We start from the raw sequence: 23,383 nt of genomic DNA on the forward strand, positions 1-23,383 counted from the left end.
GCAACTCTATTAGGTATCAACTTCGATTCCGTTTCCCTCTCCATTTCACGTTCCTTGGGAGTACTACGAACGACTCTTCCTCACGGCTTGAGTATAAATAACAGCGAGCGGAGACACGATACCACAGTTGCAGCTTCTTCGGCACAACCGACACCTTCAATCATGGTACGTTTAAGCTATCCGTCTTTCCTGTAAATTATGAAAGAATGTTTTTCTAGAGCTCGGTTTGAGCTAAAGCTAATTTGGATACAAATAAAAGTGAAGAAACTTTAGCTGCAAATTTGTAGTTAATAAGAAAAAAAGAAACTATTACAAAGTAATGATTTCTACTTAATCACATAGATATATTCTTCCTAATTAGTAAAAAGCTGATGGAACGAAACAGTAACCCAGAAAAACGAAGTGAAGCAAATATATTCTCTCTATAATGTTCATACGCATTCATTTGTTCTACTAACCATTAACGCTTCCCCCATTTTTCATATGGCACAGATTCGTGCTTGCCTTGTTTTGGCTCTGGCCACCAGCGCCTTCGCTGGATTTGTCAACGGGGGATACGGTCTTGGTTACGGCTATGGCCTCGGATACGGTCACGGCCTCGGCTACGGTCACGGCCTCGCCTACGGTCACGGTCTCGGCTTCGCTGGTCTCGCTGGATACGGCTACGCTCCCGCTAGCTATGCTGTCGCTGCTCCAGCTGTCGCTCGCACTGTCTCCTACGCTGCTCCAGCCGTCACCAAGGTTGCCGCCTTCCACGCTGCTCCAGCCGTCGCCACTTACGCCGCTGCCCCGGCTGTGACCAGGGTTGCCACCTACGCTGCCGCCCCAGTCGCCACGGTTGCTCGCACCGTCGCCACCTATGCCGCTCCAGCCGTAACCAAGGTTGCCACCGTTCACGCTGCTCCAGCTGTCGCCACCTACGCCGCTGCCCCAGTCGCCACCTATGCTGCTGCTCCAGTTGCCACCTATGCCGCTGCTCCAGCCGTCACCCGCACTTTCGCCACTTACGCCGCTGCTCCAGCCGTGACCAGGGTCGCCTCCTACGCCGCTGCCCCCGTCGCCACCTATGCTGCCGCTCCAGTCGCCACCGTTGCCGCCGCTCCAGTCGTCACCGTTGCCGCCGCTCCAGTCGTCACCCGCACTGTGGCCACCTCCCACGTCGCCGCTCCAGTTGTCTCCGCCTACCACGCTGCCCCAGCTGTGACGACCGTTGCTCACGCTCCAGCTGTTGCCACCGTTGCTCACGCCCCAGCTCTCGGCTACGGCTACGGAGTTGGACACCTTGGCTACGGTCTTGGCCACTATGGCTATGGACACGGTCTTGCCAGCTACGGCCTCAACTACGGTTATGGCCTTGGCTCCTTCGGCGACTACACCACCCTTCTCCGCAAGAAGAAGTGTAAGTATAGGTTTTATTTGAATCTAAAATGAAGTCTGAGGCTGCTTTTGCCCAGCTATATAAACTAGTTATGAAAGTATACAACACACACATTGCTATGTCACTCAACACATTTACTTAATTTGTGACCTCTTGTTTTATATACATTTGCTTATGCCTTTACAGAAATTGCAACAACGACAGCACCTCCAAGTCGTCTAGGAGCCTGACGGGCAGGGTCCCATGGCTATGTTGTTTTAATAAAATTAATTTATGTTACATTATTTGTTTCTTTTATTTTGCGCAGTGAAATAGTTTCAAGTCAGTTGTCTTTTAACAAAGGGCTCGTCGGCGCGCCTTCATGGCGACTATACGCTGTGAGAAATGTTGTTAAACTGTATTTCCCTGGTGAAGATGACGATCGCTATTATATATGAATTCTTTTAGTATTAGGTGATCTTGTGTTGTAATTAAATATGTATTGCCTACAACGAAACATAAGTGTCGATTCTAATAAATAGTAATCTTCATTAAGCTGTAAAACACTTTACAGAAGCTGTTCGACACTACACTCTAAGAAATGCCTGGGCGTGTACCTTCCCGCAAAACGCTCATAAAAATCCAGTCATCAAGATCAGGGTAGTCCGCTCAGCGGATGATGAGGAGGAACATCTGTTTATACCTTTAAATTAAGTGTGCGCTGTGGCATTGTGCAATGCGAAAATGAGGCTTTGCATTGTGTAATGCCACAGCGCAGACTTCATTTATAGGTCTAAATGGATGTTCCGCCTCATCATTCGCTAAGCTTATTTCCTTGATCACAATGATTGGCTCTTTGAGCTTTGCAGTTAAGTAGATGCGCAGGTCTTTTGCCTATTGCAGCACGAATTTGTCAACTCTAATATACAGAAGCGGCTCTCTCGGCATCTTCTATTTTTCATATGAACAAAAATAGCCTCTTGACGGTCAAGTCATTTTAGTATGCAGTTTATAATACCATCCGACGCTGAACGGATGTCCGAACGTGGCAACCAATCGCTAGTGCATTTCATAATATTTTCAGTTTTAGTTGGAGGCAAGTTCGCGTCTTTCATCGGAGATTTGTTCATATTGTAAATTTGGTGAAATAATAGCTAGCCGTGCAAATATAAAAAAAAAACAAAAACGACATGGCTGCTGAGCGGCAATATGACCAGTGCAGTAACACAACCTGCGTTTTTGATGTCCATTACGCTTAGTCATAACAAAGTACAACGCAGTAACGATAACTATTCAGTGACAAACTACGATATAAATTATACACAAATTTTGTTTAAGAAGTTTCCGCTCGTGCGGGAACCATTTATACTATCTCTATTTTTCTTTCTGTATATGTTGCTCAACACAACTAAGTGTGTTGCACGCTTTAAATTTGGCTATGTAGGTTACTCTCAGTGAGGGTAAAATAAAATACGTTATTGGAACTCTAACCGTCTAATGCTAGTGCCTATATCCTCTTTGGCGTAACTTCATTGGAGCATAAGCTATCGTTCGAGGTTGTGCGTATTTTTTTTTATTGTTTTTAGTGCATTGTTCGGACTTTGAATTCGTGCATTATGTGGCCAGGCGCTTCAAGTAGTCACTTTGATATCAGCACATCTGCGTTTAAAAAAAAAAAAGGGAATTGCTCTATTACGGTATTCATTTATCTCAGAAATACCTTACATCATGACGTTATGTGACCTAGCCCTAATGTATAAATATATTGTAAGCTATATTTTTAATTGTCACATATTTTGTTTGGTACTCTTTTTGTCCCCGTATTCATACCATCTTTCTTAATTGCTCTACGCTTCCTTGGTTTGAAAACTACGGCATTTGTGTTGCTCGAAGATAAATACATATACACAATTACGGATGCCCCTTATGCAATAACATTTCTAGTCAACATTAATGATACTTGAAAGCATTGTGATAACGTTGTGATGATAGAAGGTGATAACACTGTCATATAGGACGACTCCACACACTGCCAATTCTTCTGACAGAGGTGGTAGTAATATTAATCTTAATTAGAATAACAAGAATGTAATAATAATAATAATAATAATAATAATGTTTATTTACGCCTGTAGTTCACTTCATAGCGAGGCGGGCCTGTCAAAACCAGACAAAAGGCTTGTTGGACAAGACCCTATAGTTTGTGATAAAAAAGCTTTCCCCACACACGTAAGCTTCCAAGCTCAACAACATCACAATATAAATGATGATGGTCACACGCAAGCGTGCACATACACAGCACAGCTAAAAACTTGCACTTTTAGATCGGAGCATTCGTTTCAGTTTGTTTGGTGAGTCCACAGTGTAAACATCGTCCGGTAGGATATTAGATATATAGGGAACATAAAAATTCCGAATTCTTTTTCCGTATTTTGTCACAACAAAAGGCATTTCATAGCACTCGGTTTGTCGAAGCGATCTAAATACGACATGGAGGTACTCTGAAATTATCACGCCAAAAGTTTTTCAACACAACGGTCTGAACCAATAAGGAGTGGAACAATGGCAAGCACAAGACTGCTAGGATCTCTTTTTCAGTTTGCGATATGGAACCATAAACAATGCTTTTAAATATTCCTTTTAAGACTGAGTCTATTTTTTTACCTCATCGTCCTGGGCTGTGACCAAAAATAGTTATTCCGTAACGCAAAACACTGTATGCCAAAGCGTGAGCTATTGTCTTTTTCGTTGAATAAGGTATTGAAGATCTGGTATTGTACAGTAAACAAGATATATTTCTCAGTCGTCTACAAAGTTTTGACAGATGAGAATTCCACGACAAATCACTTTCGAATTGAATTCCTAAATATTTAACTTGATCTACATAAGATATGGGACAACAGTTACAAGATGTACGAAGAGAGGTATGCATATATATAGGATGATTGGGCGTTAACATCTTAAGAGGATTACGAAAGCCGACAAGCTGAGTTTTAGATGCATTTATCGTAAGACGATTTGCCTTAAACCAGTCATTAAGTTGACAAGTGTCATCTTGGAGTAATGCCATTGCTACAGGATAATCAAGATGTTTTGAAAGCAACACTGTGTCATCCGCATATTGGAACAATTTACATGTTGAAACTGAGTTAGACATAACGTTTACAAAAATGTTAAAAAGAAGAGGTGACAAAACAGAACCTTGGGGAACCCCAGCCTTTAAGGTAATTCGGGAGCTTCGACTATTACCTATAGAAACTAGCTGTGTCCTCTCAGTTAAAAAGTTCCGGAGAAGAGAAAGGAATGGGCCGCGGAATCCAGTGTTTTGCAATTTTGTTAGTAAAATATTGTGACTCACTGAATCGAACGCCTTTGCTATATCAATAAAAAGTGCGCAATCAATCTGATGCCTCTCGAAGGCTAGATGTAATTCATCTGCAAAATCTTCCAAAAGTGGCTGTGTCCCACGTCCGTTGACAAACCCATATTGACTGGGCGACAGAATATTCAACTGATCAAGAAAGGCCGTCATAGTTTGAAAAATATGTTTTTCTAAGATTTGGACAATACCGGGCAAAATGGTAATTGGTCTATAATTGTCAAGTTTTTTATGCTCTCCCCCCTGAAATACGAGCTTCACTAGCGCACTTTTCAAATCAACCGGGATCATCCCGGAGTAAATGAAACCATTTAACACATGAAGGAGCACAAGTTTTATAGAATCATAATTTCGGCGCAGATCATTTGCACTGATGCCATCGATACCGGGCGCCTTGTTAGTTTGAAACTAAAAAGCAAAGTGCGTAGATCAAGTTCAGACATTTCGGGAAGGAATGCCGAGGAAACATTTGAATCAAGAAAATCTGCTGTGAACATAGTATCATCCCGAGCTACTCCAGAAAATATAGCGAAGAACTTATTGAAATCCTCTACTAGTTTTGTCGTATTGTTACCAAACAATTTCTCTAGGGAGGCATCAATCGATCTCTTTACACCCGTGCCCCGTAATTGATTTATCAAACTCCAAGTCATTGAAATATTTGACCTTGCTTTAAAAAAATTATCTCGAAATTATGTTCCTTTTGCTGATCGAATAAGCGCGGTTACAGTTTCGCATACTACGGAATTCTTTTTTAAAGTTTGTATTGGTTGTAGATCGCCGACATCTAGCCCAAAGAACATCTTTACAGCGGGTAGCTGACAAAATGTCACTCGTTAACCATTCTTGTTCGCTACGACGCCGCCTCAGAGTGATTACCTTTTCAGATTTGTCCTTGAAATAGTCAAATATATTTCTAAACCTACAGTACACTTCATCAAAGTCTTGAATAGAGAGTAAACTATTCCAATCATAGGTTTTAACCAAATTATCAAATCTAATTTTATCAGTTATTTCCATTGTTTTTGTTATCGCTATTGTTGATTTCATCGTGAGTTGGGATGCAAGCTGACACGCCACAAAGTAGTGGTCGGCTAATTTTTGCTCTATTACGGCCGATTTTGCAACAACATTCGGAGCGCGTATGCTTATATGGTCCAGACGCGAGGCCACAAGGTGATTATCCAAGAGTTCTCGAGTTGGAGCTAAAATCAGTTCCTCCAGACCAAAATGCGCTAAAAGATTCACATAGTCACATACAATAGGCTTGGCGGGTTGAAGCGTATCAATGTTGAAATCACCTACTAAACAGATGTCGACAGACTGAAAATTTCCTAGTGTATTTTTTAGTTCTTCTAAAAATCTTAAAGGATTAACTGAAGGAGGTCTGTAAAAAGCTAATAAAATCAAGGACCACTTATCATTCCATAGCCTCATAGACAAAGACTCGCAATGGCAAAACTATACATCAAATGTTTCAGTACACCACAAGTCCGTAACAAATATCGCAATTCCTCCCCCTCGTCCAATCGGCCGTGTAAGAAAGAATGATTTATATCCCGGTATCCGGAACTCACCACAGAAATCGTCTTTAACATTGATCTCTTTTAGCACAAAAACATCAAACAGTGGTGACATATTGTTTACAGTTATAACAAACTGGTCCCAATATTTACGAATACTTCGAATATTTACATGTAAGAACCCAAGAGTACTATCACACGCTGGTTCCGAGAAACGTTAAAATGAGGAAAAATCTGAATATTGACGAAGCTGTACTTCCATTATTTGACGCGGTTGTTATCCACTAGTATTTTTAAGCCGTTTAGCAACAAAAAGAGTTACACAATCAATTCCAGGTCGGCCAACCGGTGGATGCAAACCAGTGACGAGGTTCCTGACTTTCTTGCAAATAGCTTCCCATTTTTCACCCAAGTGAATTGGTACTGCTTATTAATAATAATAATAATAATAATAAAAATAATAATAATAATAATCTTATTTCTAGAAGACTTGGAGGCGGCGACCAAGGGTAAAAGCTGAATACAGGGCTTGACGTGCTGTTGACCGCCTACAGTGCACAGCGACGGGACAAAGCCAGAATAAAAAGTGAAAGAGAACTATATATAAAATACGAAGACAGAGGTGGTAGCTGACATCTGATCATTGTATATGCAACGATCAGATGTCAGTAATCAAGATTAGAAAGCCTACAATTCCTTGCTCGCTATTAATATTACAATTCTCGGAGATTTGGTATATATTCAAGCCGATCTCTCAAGTTGAATTTCCAGAAAGTGCAGTAAATATTCTCAAAATCAGCGGAAAGTGCCGTTTTGTGAGTTGCACAGGTAGTCCAAATTGGGCGTGCAGGCGTCTTGCTGCCTTGGAGTCCAGACCGTTCTTAACTAGGCCCCTGCGGAGCCAAAGTGGCACCCATGGGGGTTTTACATGGGCAGCCCAAGTTGGGCATGCCCGCGCATTGCCACTAAGGAGCCCACACTATTTCTAACTTGGCCCACGCAGAGCCGAGGTGGGACCCAAGGGTGTTTTACGTGGGTAGCCGAACTCGGGCACACACACGCTTCGCCGCCGTTGAGCCCTCATATCGCCTTTGGCCCCAGTAGAGATGAGGTGGGTACCACGAGGGTTGTACATAGGCTGCCCGAGTCGGGCTTGCCCAGGCTTCACAGCCTTTGAGCCCACATCTTCGCAACTTGGCCCCGTGCGGCTGAAGTGGGACCCACGGCGGTGTTACATGGGAAGCTCATGTTTTCTGATTTTCGGCATTGGCAACACACTCCTTCACACCACAATGCAGGTAGAAATGAAGAAAGAAAGAGACGAGAGCGCCTGCAGAGGCCAGAACGCTAAGCTCTCGCGGGAATGCGTTCCAACCTGAGCTCGGCATTCTTCTGCCGCCGCGAGTTGTCGCGTCCTCCTCTCCCTGAGCTTCTATCCGCACGGAAGTCGCATACAATACTCTATGCGATTTAGTTATACGCAACACAATGAAAAATTACTGAATATAACTGAATTGTATGAAACAGGGATGATTCACGCATAATAGCAGTTCAACTAGTGGAAACAACATGAAGGTGGCAGGTTTGCGTCCAGCACATCGCAGCTGTATTATTAACATAGCCAGAAATCTAAGTCAATAATTGCGTTGTTAGTAACACTTACGCAAAAGGAAATGACCAATTTATATACTACATAAGGTGAAGGTCAAAGTCTCTAACAAATAAAACTCGCGCAAAAAAAAAGGTTAAATATACTAAAACATCATTCACTATTCCACATTACCGTTTAACCATTTTTTCACATTGCAATTTGAAGATGCCTCGAGGTGATTGTAATAAAAGAGGAAAATAGCACCTCATCATGGTTCTGCTCCGCTAAACAATTTGAAAGCCTCAGTAATGCTGTAAAAGAGTATAGCTTTAATTTCTATTTCATTTGGACCGCAGTGGAATGAAGGCTGCGCTTGTGACAAGAATATACCGGTGCATTTGGGTGACTTCACGTTTCTTCACACGGAGAAAGAAAATGGGCGTAGCACATTCCTAAAAGGGTCGCAACTCTATTAGACATCCCCTTCAATTCCGTTTCCCTCTCCATTTTACATTCCTTGCGAGTACTACAAATGACTTTTCCTCGCGGTTTGGGTATAAATAACAGCGAGCGGAGACACGATACCGCATTTGCAGCTTCTTCGGCACAACCGACACATTCATCATGGTACGTGTCAGCTATCCGTCTTTCCTGTAAATTATGATAGAGTGTTCTTTCGACAACTCGGTTTAAGATAACGCTAGTTTGAATACCAATAAAAGTGGGGCAACTTTAGCTGTAAATTCTCAAGTTAATTAGAAAACAAAGAAACTATTATAAATTAATGATTTCTGCTTTATTACAGACGTTCATTTGTCCCAAGTTAGCAAAAAGCTCATACAAAAAACAGTCACCCTAAAAAAGGAAGTGAAGCAAATATTGGCTGTTATAATGTTCATAGATATCGATTTGTTCGACTAATATTTAATGCTTCTCCCATTTTTTTATATTGCGCAGATCCGTGCTTGCCTTGTTTTGGCTCTGGCCACCAGCGCCTTCGCTGGATTCGTCAACGGGGGATACGGTCTTGGTTACGGCTATGGCCTCGGATACGGGCATGGCCTCGGCTACGGCCATGGCCTCACCTACGGTCATGGTCTCGGTTACGCTGGTCTCGCTGGCTACGGCTACGCTCCCGCTAGCTATGCTGTCGCTGCTCCAGCTGTCGCTCGCACTGTCTCCTACGCTGCTCCAGCCGTCACTAAGGTTGCCGCCTTCCACGCTGCTCCAGCCGTCGCCGCTTACGCCGGTGCCCCAGCTGTGACCAGGGTTGCCACCTACGCTGCCGCCCCAGTCGCCACGGTTGCTCGCACCGTCGCCACCTATGCCGCTCCAGCCGTCACCAAGGTTGCCACCGTTCACGCTGCTCCAGCCGTCGCCACCTACGCCGCTGCTCCAGCCGTCACCCGCACTTTCGCCACTTACGCCGCTGCTCCAGCCGTGACCAGGGTCGCCTCCTACGCCGCTGCCCCCGTCGCCACCTATTCTGCCGCTCCAGTCGTCACCCGCACTGTGGCAACCTCTCACGTCGCTGCTCCAGTTGTCGCCGCCTACCACGCTGCCCCAGCTGTGACGACCGTTGCTCACGCTCCAGCTGTTGCCACCGTTGCTCACGCCCCAGCTCTCGGCTACGGCTACGGAGTTGGACACCTCGGCTACGGTCTTGGCCACTACGGCTATGGACACGGTCTCGCCAGCTACGGCCTCAACTACGGTTATGGCCTTGGCACCTTCGGCGACTACACCACCCTTCTCCGCAAGAAGAAGTGTAAGTATAAGGTTTATTTTAAACTAAAATGAAGTCTGAGGCTGATTTTGGCCAGCTATATAAGACAGGTATGAAAGTATAGAACACGATCATCACTATGTCAAACAACACATTTACCTAATTTGTGACCTCTTGTTTTATATACATTCGCTTATGACTTTACAGAAACTGCAAGAACGACAGCACCTCCAAATCGTCTAGGAGCCTGACGGGCAGGGTCCCATGGCTATTATGTTTTAATAAAATTAATTTAAGTTACATTTATGTTCCTTTATTTTGTCCAATGAAACAGTTTCCAGCCAGTTGTCTTTTAACAAAGGGCTTGTCGGTGCACCTTCATACCGACCAGGGATGGGCAAAATACATGCAAATATGTATCGAAATACAAATACAAAATACTTCGTAAAAAATGTATTTAATTACAAATGTAATTACATTTCCAAAAAAGCATTTAAGTACAAGATACAAATACAAGCAAATGTATTTGGTCTTCTCCAAATACCTTTCCAAATACATTCCTCAAAATATGCGTCAGCGACTTCAGGGCACCTGCAACGGGTTCCTGGGTATCTCATTTTAATTTTCCATCGCATATACGGGAGTTAAGTGTACGAGGCTCTAGTAATGTAATACAAATATAATCACAAAAAAAATTTAATCAGCTTGGACATAATAGGTGAAAAAAGTACAGAGCTTCAAGCAGCTTTTTTTGTCGTTTACATTTTGGTATGGACCAACAAAGAACCAAGACGATCAAGACGCGCAGCACTAGCTCGAGAATTTTTTATTGTTGCAACTCGCACCACTTACGAAAATCTGGACGACCCGCGCATTTAGAATGTTCCAGGCAAAAACATGGATGGAAATCAGGTTGGAAAGCATCGCAAGTTGTCACAGGCACTTATTTAACCAGTCTGCCTGTGAACGTCGATTTCGTGACTATTCTTGCCCTGGACTAGCGCAGTAATCACAATCACTAAACGCTTGTGCTTGATTGAGAGACACTGCATTCGGTGCAGAATGTAGTTTTCTTCCTGCTCTGGACACGTCTTAGGATGAGCAAAATGAGTCGTGACACTTAATTTGAGGAATGTATTTTCGCCCACAAAATTGTTTTTAATTACAATTGTATTTGAAATACCCACGTTTTAGTATTTAAATACACACGTCAAATACATTACTCAATTTATAATTAAATACAACTGCAAAATACACAAAGTATTTGAAATACTTATTTCAAATACTTGTATTTGAAATACTGCCAATCCCCCATAGCGACTATACGTTGTGAGAATTATTGTTAAACTGTATTTCCTGGGTGAAGAGTAGGATGGCAATTACGTTTGAAATCTTTTAGTTTTGGGTGATTCTGTGATGTAATTAAATATCTATGGCCTATAGCGAAACATAAATTGCTCTTCTGAGAAATATTCATCTGCATTAAACAGTAGCACACTTTAGAAAAGTTGTTTGAGACTACACTGTAAGAAACACCTAAGCGTGTACTTTCCCGCAAAACACACAAAAAAGCTAATCATTGAGATCTAGGAAACCAGCTCAGCGGATGATGAGGCGAAACATCAGTTTAGACCTTAAAATTAAGTGTGTGCTGTGGCTTTATGGAATGCAAACTTGAGGCTTTGCATTGCGTTATGCCACAGCGCACACTTCATATATAGGTCTAAATGGATGTTCCTCATCATTCGCGAAGCTTGTTTCCTAGATTGCAATGATTGGCTCTTTGAGAGTTTTGCGGGTAAGTAGATGTGCGGGCGTTTTGCCTTTTCCAACACGAATTTGTCAACTCTAATATACAGAACCGGTTCTCTCGGAGGCGTTTATTGTTCAAATGAATAAAAATATCCTCCTTGACGCTCAGGTCATTCTAATATGTACTTTACAATACGACCCTACACTAAACGAATGTCCAAACGTGGCAACCAACAGCCAGTGTATTTCATAAGGTTTTAAATTTTAGTCTGAGGCAAGTTTGCGTCTTTGATCGGAGATATGCTAATATTGTTAATTTGTTAAAATAATATCTAGTGGTGCAAATAGAAAAACCGACTTGGCTGCTGAGGGACAATTCGACCAGTGAAGAACCACAAACTGCGCCTTTGATGCCCATTACGCTTACTCATAACAAAGTGGTACGCAGTTACAAGAACAATTCAGTGACATACTACGACATAAATGATACACAAGATTTCTTTAAGAAGTTTCTTCTCGTGCAGCCACCATATTTGCTCTTTCTATTTTTCTTTCTGTATATGTTGCTCAACGCATCTAACTGTGTTACACCCTTTAAAGGCGGCTTTGTAGGTTACTCGCACTGAGGGTCAAATGAAATACGCTATTGCAACTCTAAACCTAGTGCCTACATCCTCTTTGACGTCGTTTCATTGAAGCATAAGCTATCTTTCAAGGTTGTGCCTAGTTTTTTATTGTTTTTAGCGCATTGGTTGGCGGCTTTGAATTTGTATATTATGTGACATGACGCCTTAAGTAGTGACTTTGAAATCAGTGCATTTGCATTTTTTTAAATGTGAATTACTCTTTCTCTGACGGTAGTTATTTATCTCAGAAATACCTTAAAACATCACGTTATGTGACCTAGCCAGAATCTGTAAATATGTTGTAAGCTATTTTTTAGTTGTCACACATGTGATCTGGTGCCCTTTCCATACCTGTGTTCATACAATCGTTTTTAATTGCTTACGTTTTCTTGGTTTGAAAAGTACAGAATTGTTATTCCTCGAAGAAAAATACATATACACAAATACGAAGGGCGCTTATGCAAAAGCATGCCTATTCAACATTAATGAGATTTGACGGTACAAAGCCGGAATGAAAAGAGAAAGAAAGAGAGAACAAAACAATTAACAGAAACAAAATAGAATACGCAACACACAAAGTTCACCATAGCAGATAAAGCAGTATGTTCAAATACGAGGACAGTGGTGGTACCTACTAGTTATCATAATCACTCATACAATGTAATGGTCGAATTTGTCCTATTGACATTTCATTCCAGTTTAAGTTTTTTATTCGTAAATATCTACTAAATAAGGAATAGCGCCTCAGCATTTGAGCGCAATAATTTGTACTTAACCTAACGCCCCCCTCCCCCCCCCCCCACCCCCGCATTCGGCGCCACGAGTAGGATACACATTTTTATTTTTTTGAGAGGCGACCAAGGGTTCCTAGAAAGTTTGTGTTCCTAATTAGCTCTATCTTAAGGCTAGTACTGAGTCTGTAAAGATATCAAGTTGAACATTGATATTGAGGAACTAGCTTAATAGGTCGGATGTGTGGGACGGAGATGGGACGTGGACTATGACCTTTACAGCTTTTTCGTATCAAATGTACCTTCTCAAGATTCGATTAAATCGTGGTACGCCAAACTAAGCAACAATAATTTAAGTCTAAGTAGGACAAGGAATTATGAAATAGTAACTTGACATTTTCTGTAAATTATAATGATGGGAGTTTAACATGCCAACAATTCGAAGCACCGTTGTAATAAAGTAGTTAACATGCTCATCCCACGATAGATTAGCCGAAAAAGAAAATAACGCCTAGAATCTTGAAGGAATTTACAATCTCAATCTTGGTCGAGTCTATGCTGAGGTATTTTGTATTGTTGACTACTCTATTTTTAGGGCGAAAGAGGAAGGTTTTTATTTCTATATGTTTACTTCAAGTGATTTATATCTACTTCACAATATCGGCCCTAAAAGCATTAGATTCGTCTTATCAAGTAATAAATAGGCCTCTTCTTATTTCAAGTAATAAATAGGCCTGCTCCTGAATTAACATTTATTATGTCATTGACATATCCGTAATAGAGGAGCCCAATAAACTACATTGCAGTACACCAAAGGAAGTAGGTCTATTAACGCAGAAGTTTCCATTTGAGGGGACGTATTGAAATCGATGTTACAGATACGACTTTATTAGCTGCAAGTCATGCCCTCAGAAAGCGTAAGTGTCCAATTTTGTTAGAAGCGGTTTATGATTGAGGCAATCAAGCGCCTTTGAGTGGTCAACAAAGATGGATGAAGAGTTGGCATTGTTTTGTACAATATTAAGAGCGTTTGTCAATTTTACGCGTATCCTTTTCATCACCTGTGGAGCATGATCAAGGCTTTCGAAAAGTTACATATCTTGTGACAGTGCAATAAATGAGTCGAATCTTATAAAGCAGGGCCGCCTTTCAGAGAAAAAAAACATTGGTGTAAAGTTTCACGTAGTTTAAACACATAAATATTTAAATCGTTTAAAGTTAACACTTTATTTTAATAAGACTAAATCCGACGAACTTATAGAAGTTGAAGAGAAAGATTAGTTTCGTAGTTCGGTTTAGGATCATGACACGCTTTTCGCTTACTATGTTGATAAACTTAATAAACCGATTAACCTCCGAAGTGTGTACGTAAAATGTAATTAATATTAAAATAAATATGACTGTTTACAATTGCTCGTGAAATATATGAAAGTTTAAACAAAATAATCCGAACACGGTAAAATTGATATTACGGGAAGGAAATTGTAAGTAAGCCTAGGAAAAATGTGAGCGGGGATGACTGTATATTCGCGAGAACTCAACTGGTATATATAAGGCTTATTTTAATTATAGCACACTAAATTGCCAAAATGCTCTTAAAGTTTCAAACATACATTATTGAAAATGTATGTCAAACAAAAATATTCTTGTATATGAAGCAGGCTCGTACAAGTTTAGTCAAATATAAACCTTTATTAAAATGGGTTGCCTTATTATAGAGATATTCCCCAGTAATTATAACAAGGAGAACTCCTGCCGCAACTCTGAAATAGTGGATTAACGTTTTCTTTTAAAAAAGAATGAAAGCCGTTTACAATTCCCTGTAACGCCGGTTAGAGCGCAGCTCTTGAGGAGGAAGGTGGAAGCGTACAGAGGGATAGGTGACTCCTTGAGGTCACGTGACCTCAAGGGGGTCACGTGACCTCAGGGGCTCACGTGACTTGAAGGGGTCACATGACCTTAAGGGGTCACGTGACCTCGGGGGTCACGTGACCTAGGGGCGTCACGTGACCTGAGTGGGTCACGTGACCTGGGTGGGTCACGTGACCTCGCGGTTACGCCGACGCCGACGCCGCTCAAGCTGGAAACGGACCCCTAAGAGCTACGCTCTAAAACATTTAACGCTTGTACAATCTATAACGAGCAACAAGCATAAATTATTACAAAATATTGTCACCTGGCAATATAGAAGACAAAATCTGCGCATTTGATTTATTTGTAGATTTAGTAAAAACGTTTATATATGTGCTGTGCTCGATTTTACTCAGTGCTTTCTTTAAAAAAACCTAGGGGAGAGGGTGTACACCCACCCCTTTGTTTTCTGGAGGCACCCCTTAATTCGCAACGACTCCTCTATTCCCACCTTAAAAATTTAGGCACCCCCCAATATTGATTCCTCGAGAACCCCTGATTGTACTTATGTTTCTAACCTAAGGTGTGCAAGAGACTTGCTGTAAAAATAGATAAATCGTAACTCAAAGAGCATTTACCAACATGTATTTATGCATTATGATCTATCTACTAAAAGTAAAACATTACCTGACATTCCCTGGGACGGTTTGCTGATCAACTCGGCAATACGTGGCTGGAATCTGCAGAATAGGGATTGTGATCCCATGACCGGCTTCATGGGTCAAGGTATCATCGGGCTCAAATAAAGCGCGAAGAATAGCGGATCTTCGAGCCCTCTACCGACGCAGCTTCCAAGCTTGGGTTGTGCTTTGCGAAGTTCAAACGCATCGAAAGAGGACGCACAACCTCTCAGGGCCCTACTCTGATGTCTTTCAACTTCGCCAAGCACATCCCAGGCTTGGAAGGTGTGACGGTAATTGGCTTGAAATTCCGTCGCTGTTCGCACTTTATTCACACCCGGTGGTATATAAAAAAAAAAAAATCCAGATTAACTATTTTTTGTTACGCTGTCAAGGCTAGCGCCGCTTCCTTGGTTCTGCAGCTCACCACTGCTGCGAGAGCAACTGGCTTTGTCTTGCGTTTCATTCGCACGCAAAGAAGAAATACAGTCGAAAGAAAACACCAAGTGTGACTGTGCAACAAACGAAGCGACGCGCTATTCGCAAGTAGCTCTGCGAGCGAAAGTGCGCTGTGGAGCCAGACTTGACTAAGGGGCTTTGATGTGAGTCTGTCACAAAATGAAGACAACAATCGTAGTATTGAAAACTCCCACCGCGTGTCAAATGGGCCTCGAAATCGCGGCGAAGCCCCGCCCAGAGCGAAGCACTCGCTCCGAAAGAGATCGAAGCAGGTGCATTCTGGGGTCCGAAATGGCGGAGATCTCAGCACCCTATGACAAATGTGGCGCCTATGTATGAAGGCTCCCTAAGCATTGACTATGCATCACGAAATAATAGACGCCGAGAGAGGCAAATGGCTGCCGTAATTCTGCCCTCGCTTCCATCATTCGAGTACGCTTTTGCGCGAGAAAATAGGGTAGAAAGTCTTGAAATGTTAGTGAAACGAATTGTATTTTTGTACTATAGGAGTGCCATGTAAAGTTATCTTGGGGGGAAGTTCGTCCTAAGTGAGCATTAAAGAATAAAAAAAACAGGCAAGGCTTACTTCTGCTGAGCGGAATCGATTGGAACGCTAGGTGCTCCCCATAAGCCAATCCTGTTTAAGGTTAGAAGTTTATTTGACATAAAGAAAGGGTTGGGGAGGAAGGAGCAAAAGGTTGTCGAAGCTACCTGACGATACTAGTCTCCTCAACAGCGTTACAGTAGTCGCACCAGCAATATTAAAATCAAGCATAGAATAAAATATACATAGATGTACATCATGCACGTCAATGCAAAATATTTGTTTTACTCAAGTTTAAAATAAACCCAAAAAGTCAAATTTGGATTAAATAAAGCATAAAGTGTGATGACTTGCCTTAAACCAAGGGATGCATAAAATGACGATAACTGAGAGTTGGAAAGGAATGAAGAGTCACCTAAATATTTAACCTTCGACAATCAAAATGCACTCCCTTAACTTTTTTTAAGCTCTGCAAAGAAGAACAGCGTTTATAATATATTAAACTTGTAAAGGTTTGTTTAAAAATGCCGGAATCAAAAAGCTCTTCTTCTGTAACTCCTAATTGGAGGGGATTCTCTCCTGAAAGTATGTGTCAGGACGTAAATTATACACCATTCTTTTTTTTTTCTTTTGGGGGGGGGGGGGGGGAGGGGGTGGGGGGATATTTATTTAGACTCCGGGGTTTCCATCTCTGAGTAAATTAATAGGGCTAATTCTAAGTCATATTGTCGCTGAATTGTAAAGATTTCTTGCTTAGAGAAAGAAAAGTGGTGTGAGCACAAAACTCTAAGTTGTCTATGCATCGCATCCCTTTTATTTGTTGGACAAGTTGAGTATTAAGATTCGATGTCGCTGTTGTACCCTAGACTAGTAGACATAGTTTAGGCGAAGTGCAAATATACGTAGTATAATCGACGTTTTAACCAACATGGAAGTAGCCTAAGCCTGCGTAATATGTTAATGGCTTGAAAAGTTTTGAGCGGTGATGTTCTACATGGCTAGATGAGGTCAAGCTTTTGATTGAAATAGACACCCAGAAATTGATGTGAGCTTACATTTTTGATTTACTTATTTATTTATTGTACATACCCTCAAGCGCCGAAGCATTCTCGAGGGAAGGGGTAACGCATACAAAAATAAAAACGACAAAACAAAAATATGCGACGAGAAAGACAAACATCAAAAATACACTCTGGTTGGCAAAAGCTGAGAGCAACATCTGCTACGAACAAAATAAACAAAATCAAATGACTTATGTGCGCTCATGAAGCAGAAATCTAAACATAAATTGGCGAAAAAGAATATAATCGGGTCCGGTTTGATATCTGCTGGAAGGTGGTTCCAGTCGTTTGATGTACGCCGGATAAATGAATAAAAAATGGGGTTCGTTTGGCAATGTGTTGTGGTGTCCTTGGTGGTGTCTTCGGTGGACCCGGCAGGTCCGGAATGTGCGCCCGAGCGCCGCGGTGGCCAATACCAGACTGTTTTATTGTGGAGTGAAGGTGACGAGGACTAAGAAGGGAAATGTAGCATAAAAGAAGAGGAAGTACTAATAAAATGATCATTCATGATACAACACTTGTTAATTCAAATTTGTTCTGATGGGACACGGGAAGAGTAATAGGCAATCTAACGAAATTATCTCGTAACGGCTAATGATGATACACTTCGTGTTGTATATCAAGTAGTAGAAACCCCAGACAACCATCTTGCACTCCAGAACGACATTAACAAAATTGATGAATGGTGCCACACATGGCAGGAGTGTCTAAACATTAACAAATGCATCCACCTTTGCTTTACACGTTCTTCCTTCCAAGACTTTAAACTCATTAACACTCACCGGCATTACCATTCAGAGTGCTGCGCAGTACAGGTATTTTGGTGTTCATTTAACCACTAACATGTCCTGGAATGTTCATGTCGGCAAGACAATACCATCTGCAACCCGCCCACCTGGCTATATTCGTTGCAATTTGAAAGCGGCCCATTCGAATCTTAAAAGTCTCCTTACGTCACGCTTGTTCACTCTAAATTAGGGTATCCTTCAGCCATCTGGCAGCCACATTGGTCTTTCTTAACTATCGCAATCAAATATGTTCCAAATCATGCCGCTGAATTAATTTTTTTCTAATTATTCTCGCTTTCCTAGTGTCCCGGCACTGACACCCTTTCTGATATTTCCGTTGGTCGCGGAATTTCCCGTCTTTGCCGTCTTCCTCAAATTTACTATTCGGAACCATTACTCCATGTCTCTCCACAGCCATCCCAGATATATATCTGCAGGACTTTATCATGCATGCAAGATTGCCTGCCCCAAGACCATTTCAACAGTCCATCAACATTACCTTCTCCAACCACTCTTCCTGTGAGGCCCCTAGGGTCCCTGAGGGTTATTGTATATAAATAAATAAATAAATTATAAAACACGCAAAATTGAAAAAAAAATGTCTACGCAATGAAAAACAGGGTAACAACAAACTGGACTTCATTTATGATATGCTGGATGTTCAATTATAATTAGACAGAATGAAACGAACGGCGTTATTTTGAACTGGTTCGACACCTTTATGCAAAACGGCATGGTTAGATTCCCAAATAGAAACTGCGTATTCTGATTGTGACCTTACAAGAGTGTTATAAGGAAGTGTTAAGTTAACTTGGGCCCTTCTAAAGTAATGTCATAAGTAGCCTAACATGCGTTTAGTGTTGGCCTTTATTCTATTGATATGAGGTTTCCAGGTTAATGTCGATGATATAGTAAAACCTAGATAACGGTATAAAGTTACGGATTTAACTTGAATGTCAGTCAGTGTATATACTGAAGGGCGCTCGCCTTGCCGGAAAACCCGGATTAGTTTGCATTTGCTAGGGTTTACTTAAATACGCCATCCTTTGCACCAACCCAAATTTTATTTAAATCAAATTGCAAAAGGCGTTCATGGTTAGCATCATGAACTTCCCGATCAATTACTCAGTCGCGTATAAACGCATGGTGGAAGCATATTGGCGATAACAGTTCCTTAAAACGTGATTCTCATGTCATAACAAATGGGCTAAATATGTTTGGTTTAAAAGTAATATATTGTGCTTTACCAGTGCTAAGCTGCAATTTATTAGACCGTAACTAGAGTGATAAGTTTCTAACAAACTCATTAGACAAGTATTTTGTTCCATCAAGTTGGAAGGAAAAAAAATGAATTTGTTTCTTCTGCTGACATGATGATGTCTGGTGTCTGTGGCAAATTAACTATGTAGTTCATGTAGTGAAGAAATAACCGAGGACCTAAAATAAATTGATGAGGTACACCGTATACGATACTTACAAGCTGAGACTGCATGACGTTGATTACCGTATTCTATGAACGTTTCGTTAGAATACTGAATTAGTTCTAACGCCATACCTCTAAATCCATACCTTGGCCATTTCCTTAAGAGAATATCATACTTCATATATTCCAAAGCCCTTGCTAAAATTTGAAAAAATTCCGACTGTGAAAAGCTTACTTTATGTATTGCTGATTATCTTATTTTTAATGTTCAATAACACCATTTCGGTTGATTTGTTTTCTTGAAACCCATACTGCTCGTTTAGCAGCAGAGTATTTGAAGTCGCTCTAATATTTCGGAGAACAATGGCAAAATCGACATTCGTGGATAATTCTTAAGATCATTTGGGGGTCCCCCTTTATGCAACACGCAGCCACTATAGCAATTTGCATTCTCTCTGGAAAAAATACGTGATTAATACGGCGTCAAAAATGTGAGTAAGAGGCGCTGAAATAAAATGAGATCGTTTTAAGTGGTTCAACTCTTCACTCATCCTTGCCAGCTGCAGTACTGTGAGTCAAGGCATGAATCATGGTAATAATGTCCCCCACACATGTAGCGGACAAGAAAACGAAGGTTTATACCTTTTTGGTGACGTAAGATTCTACTCTATCGTGGTTCGTTGGAAAGGGTAATGCGCCGGAGGCCAAAAATAAAGGGAATTAAACCTACTTCCTAATGCCGCATTAAAGAACAAGGCACCATCATTAGTTAAATCCCCCGGGAATATTTTTACTGTGTTTGAGGTAAGGCTCGTTACTTTATCCCAAATCTTTTTTGAGTTACCTTGTACGCTAAAAGTTCTTGTGCGTGTAATACTCCATTTGTGCTTTCCTGACGTCAGAGTCAAATGTATTTCTGACTTTTTATGCTCCGCCAGAACAGATTTTTCTCTGCCCTCAATGAATATTTCGTATAAATTGTTTCTCACATTAATCCCCTTATAGAGCGCTTGCGTTATCAAAGTCTTTCTTGCCTTCTTTTGCTGTTGTTATTTCTGCAGTGGAAATGATGTGGGGTTAATTAAGAATCGATCAGCTTCCGTAAAAATAAGTCATACGCGTGACTCGGGTTTTGTTCATACTACTATGCATCATCCCAGTTCATGCCAGGCACAAGTAGGCAAAATGAATTATACCCTTCGTAGTTGATGCATCTATACAACTCTTCGGTTTTTGGACAGTCCTTAGCTATTGAACATGGTAACACAAAAGAATGTCGGCGGATGATTACTTAAATCACACAATGAAGCACCAGAGAGTACATTGTTCACTTGTGATCTAATAACACATAAATAAATCAACGTTTGAGTTTCTGTGTAATTCTTGTTGGTACATCAATCACGTTTTTACAGGTGTAAGATTCAACGCCGCCAAGAAAATTTCAACTCGCTAGACTGGAACATAATAGTTCAATATTCATATCTTCAATGACAATTATTGGCAAGATTAGAAATTCAATTTTCTCAAAGATGTCATCAATATAAAGCAAGAAATCAATACCTGAACCAGAAGGTGGGCGATAAACAAGAACTCTAATAGTCCCATATCATTTTACAAGAAATTCGCAATAACTGTTAATTAGGGATAACGCAGGCATATCGGAGAAGGCCACACTGTCCCAGAGATACAACGCTATTCCTCCCCCTTTTTTGGTCTGTCAATACCTTCCTTCATATTTGCATCTATCAAGATTGACTACGCCATTTTTATAAACATACCATTTCAGTGAATGTCATCGAACTTACACTTACACATCACACTTAGATCATGGGAACTGAAATACAGGTAAATGTCTTGGCTTTTTTTTTCCTTATGCTTTTTGCGTTTAAATGAAATAAGGATAGGTTGCACTTAATTACAGCCTGATAAACATGCATAAGGCAAACAAACAAAGTTTTATTGTGGTACCGTTTTGTTTCTGCCGAGGCTACCATAAAGCTAATAAAAAGTTAAAGCAAGGTCGTAATTCATGCGAAAGCACTCAGCGTATTTCGTCATGGTAATTTTTAGTAACAATTTTGACAACTCGGTCACCCTGACTTTACAGACCAATATTTTTCCTTCCTTCTTCCAAGCGAACTGATAATCATATTTCTTCGCTGAAACCCTGACGAACCCGCAAAGCATCTTGTTTTGCGTAGTCAAACTATCGTACAGACGTATCTCTACTCCTGCATATTTTGGTTTCTATTTTTTTGTTTCTTGTCATCCAATGGTCCCTTTTTACTCGAGAAGAAAAATACACCAGCAGAGGTGACATTTTCCCGGGTCTAGAAATCAGCGGTTAAACAGCCTCTACGTCATTGTCAATGTGACCAAACAGTCCCTCTTGCACAGATTTTACCCGCCCAGAGAGGCTGCCGCATTGATCACCAAACAGCCCGAACTGTTATCGGTTTTAAAAGAAGCAGATGCACTCAAACAGCCTCAACATGGACGAGTTTATAGGTTGCTAGTAATGTTCGAAAGAACGACTACGGCGAGTAATTTGAAGGTGACTGAAATTTGAACGTGTAAATGTAAATAAAAAAATTAAAAAAATAATATTGTTTTCTTCTGGATCCGTTACCGTATATAAAATGATTGCATTGGTCTACAGTTGTTGAAGTGTCGGAAACCTATATTTTGTGTTCTTTTACTAACCATAAGAGGCGTAACTGATGTCTTTGATATAACGCATTCTTTTTTTTTCACAACAAAAGCGACTGGTGAAATTCGCAATTTTGTAATTCTGCCTTTATCGAAATGCAGTTAACTACGCTAACGTTCACTAACGTTACACACGCAACTTTAAAGTGATTCCAGCGTATTGCTTACGTTTTATGTTCTATAGACCCTCTCACCCGCTGTCGTATGAACACTACCATATTGGAATCATTTGATTCCAAGATGGCTTCAAGGTTGCTTCAGCTTGTCACTCGACTCTTCCGCCTCGCTCCTTCGCGAATGCGTGTTATTCGTGTTTTTCGTCGCGTTTCAATGCGTTTACCGGATACAGGTTAGAAGGCTAGAGGGAACAGAGTAATCAGGGTCAGCACCGACGCAATTGAGTTTGTTCATGACTCTAAGACAGTGCGAGGGTTTAAAAGCCGGTTACTTACGACAACTCAAGTTTGCTCAGTGATAGTGGGGTAACATGCGCATTAACAGGCGCCAGGTGTATTTATGATCGCGCAATCAGGACCTTCAGGGAGGTGATAAAAATAGTTTGAGCGGGAATTCACTATGTCTGTTTCCAGCAAGCCTATCGAGCTTTGCCTTCATAAGATAATGACAGCGGTTGCTTTTCTTTTTAATTAAAACAATATTTCTCAACATTTGTGAAAAATACACAGATACGGTGTTTGTCAGGAAGGATGTCATGACAAGTTAAATTTTGAACTAAAATGTCGTTAGTACATTTTAATAAATGAAAATCAAAATATTGTTCCAATAGGAAACTCGGTGCACGTCATCTAAATTTACTACATCAGTCAATTTTAAGAAATTTTGAAGCACGCGGTAAGCGTGGGCAGCGCTAAAGTTCCCACTCGTGCTACGGTTTGAAGACGCGGTCGATAATCTTTTCATCTGCGTTTTCGGCCTTCAGTGTGGTGCCTGTTGCACGAGTGCAAGAGTTAGAGCAGTCCCGCGCTTGCCACGCGCACCTAGGTCTTCTGAAGTTGATTTTAGATGACGCTCAGCAAGTTTCTATTTCCGACCGTATGTTTATTTTCACTAATTCAAATGTTAATAAAAATATTAGTTCAATATTTTGCTTATCGGGACAATTAACCCTTTGTATTTTGTCCCCCTCGCTGAATAATTCATTAACACTAGCAGCAAAATACTC

General features: G+C 41.0%; 1 protein-coding gene across 1 annotated transcript; it reads left to right on the forward strand.

Annotated features, from left to right (window-relative positions):
* The first annotated feature begins 483 nt into the window (after nt 1–483).
* LOC115313962 (cuticle protein 16.5-like) lies at nt 484–9,878 on the forward strand. Its single transcript, XM_042290772.1, has 4 exons — nt 484–646; nt 698–1,021; nt 9,163–9,618; nt 9,784–9,878. Coding segments are annotated over exons 1-4 (945 nt in total). The 3' UTR covers nt 9,786–9,878.
* Nucleotides 9,879–23,383: the final 13,505 nt, after the last annotated feature.

The sequence above is a fragment of the Ixodes scapularis genome, unplaced genomic scaffold (assembly GCF_016920785.2).
Source record: "Ixodes scapularis isolate PalLabHiFi unplaced genomic scaffold, ASM1692078v2 PGA_scaffold1__304_contigs__length_218370807, whole genome shotgun sequence".
Taxonomy (NCBI): Eukaryota; Metazoa; Arthropoda; class Arachnida; order Ixodida; family Ixodidae; genus Ixodes; species Ixodes scapularis.

Coding starts and splice junctions, on each gene's coding strand:
- LOC115313962 (XM_042290772.1), top strand. CDS start 484: ATGGCACAGATTCGTGCTTGCCTTGTTTTGGCTCTGGCCACCAGCGCC. Junction 647..697: donor TCACGGTCTCGGCTTCGCTG/GTCTCGCTGGAT, acceptor TCGCTGCTCCAG/CTGTCGCTCGCACTGTCTCC. Junction 1,022..9,162: donor CACTTACGCCGCTGCTCCAG/CCGTGACCAGGG, acceptor CGGTTGCTCGCA/CCGTCGCCACCTATGCCGCT.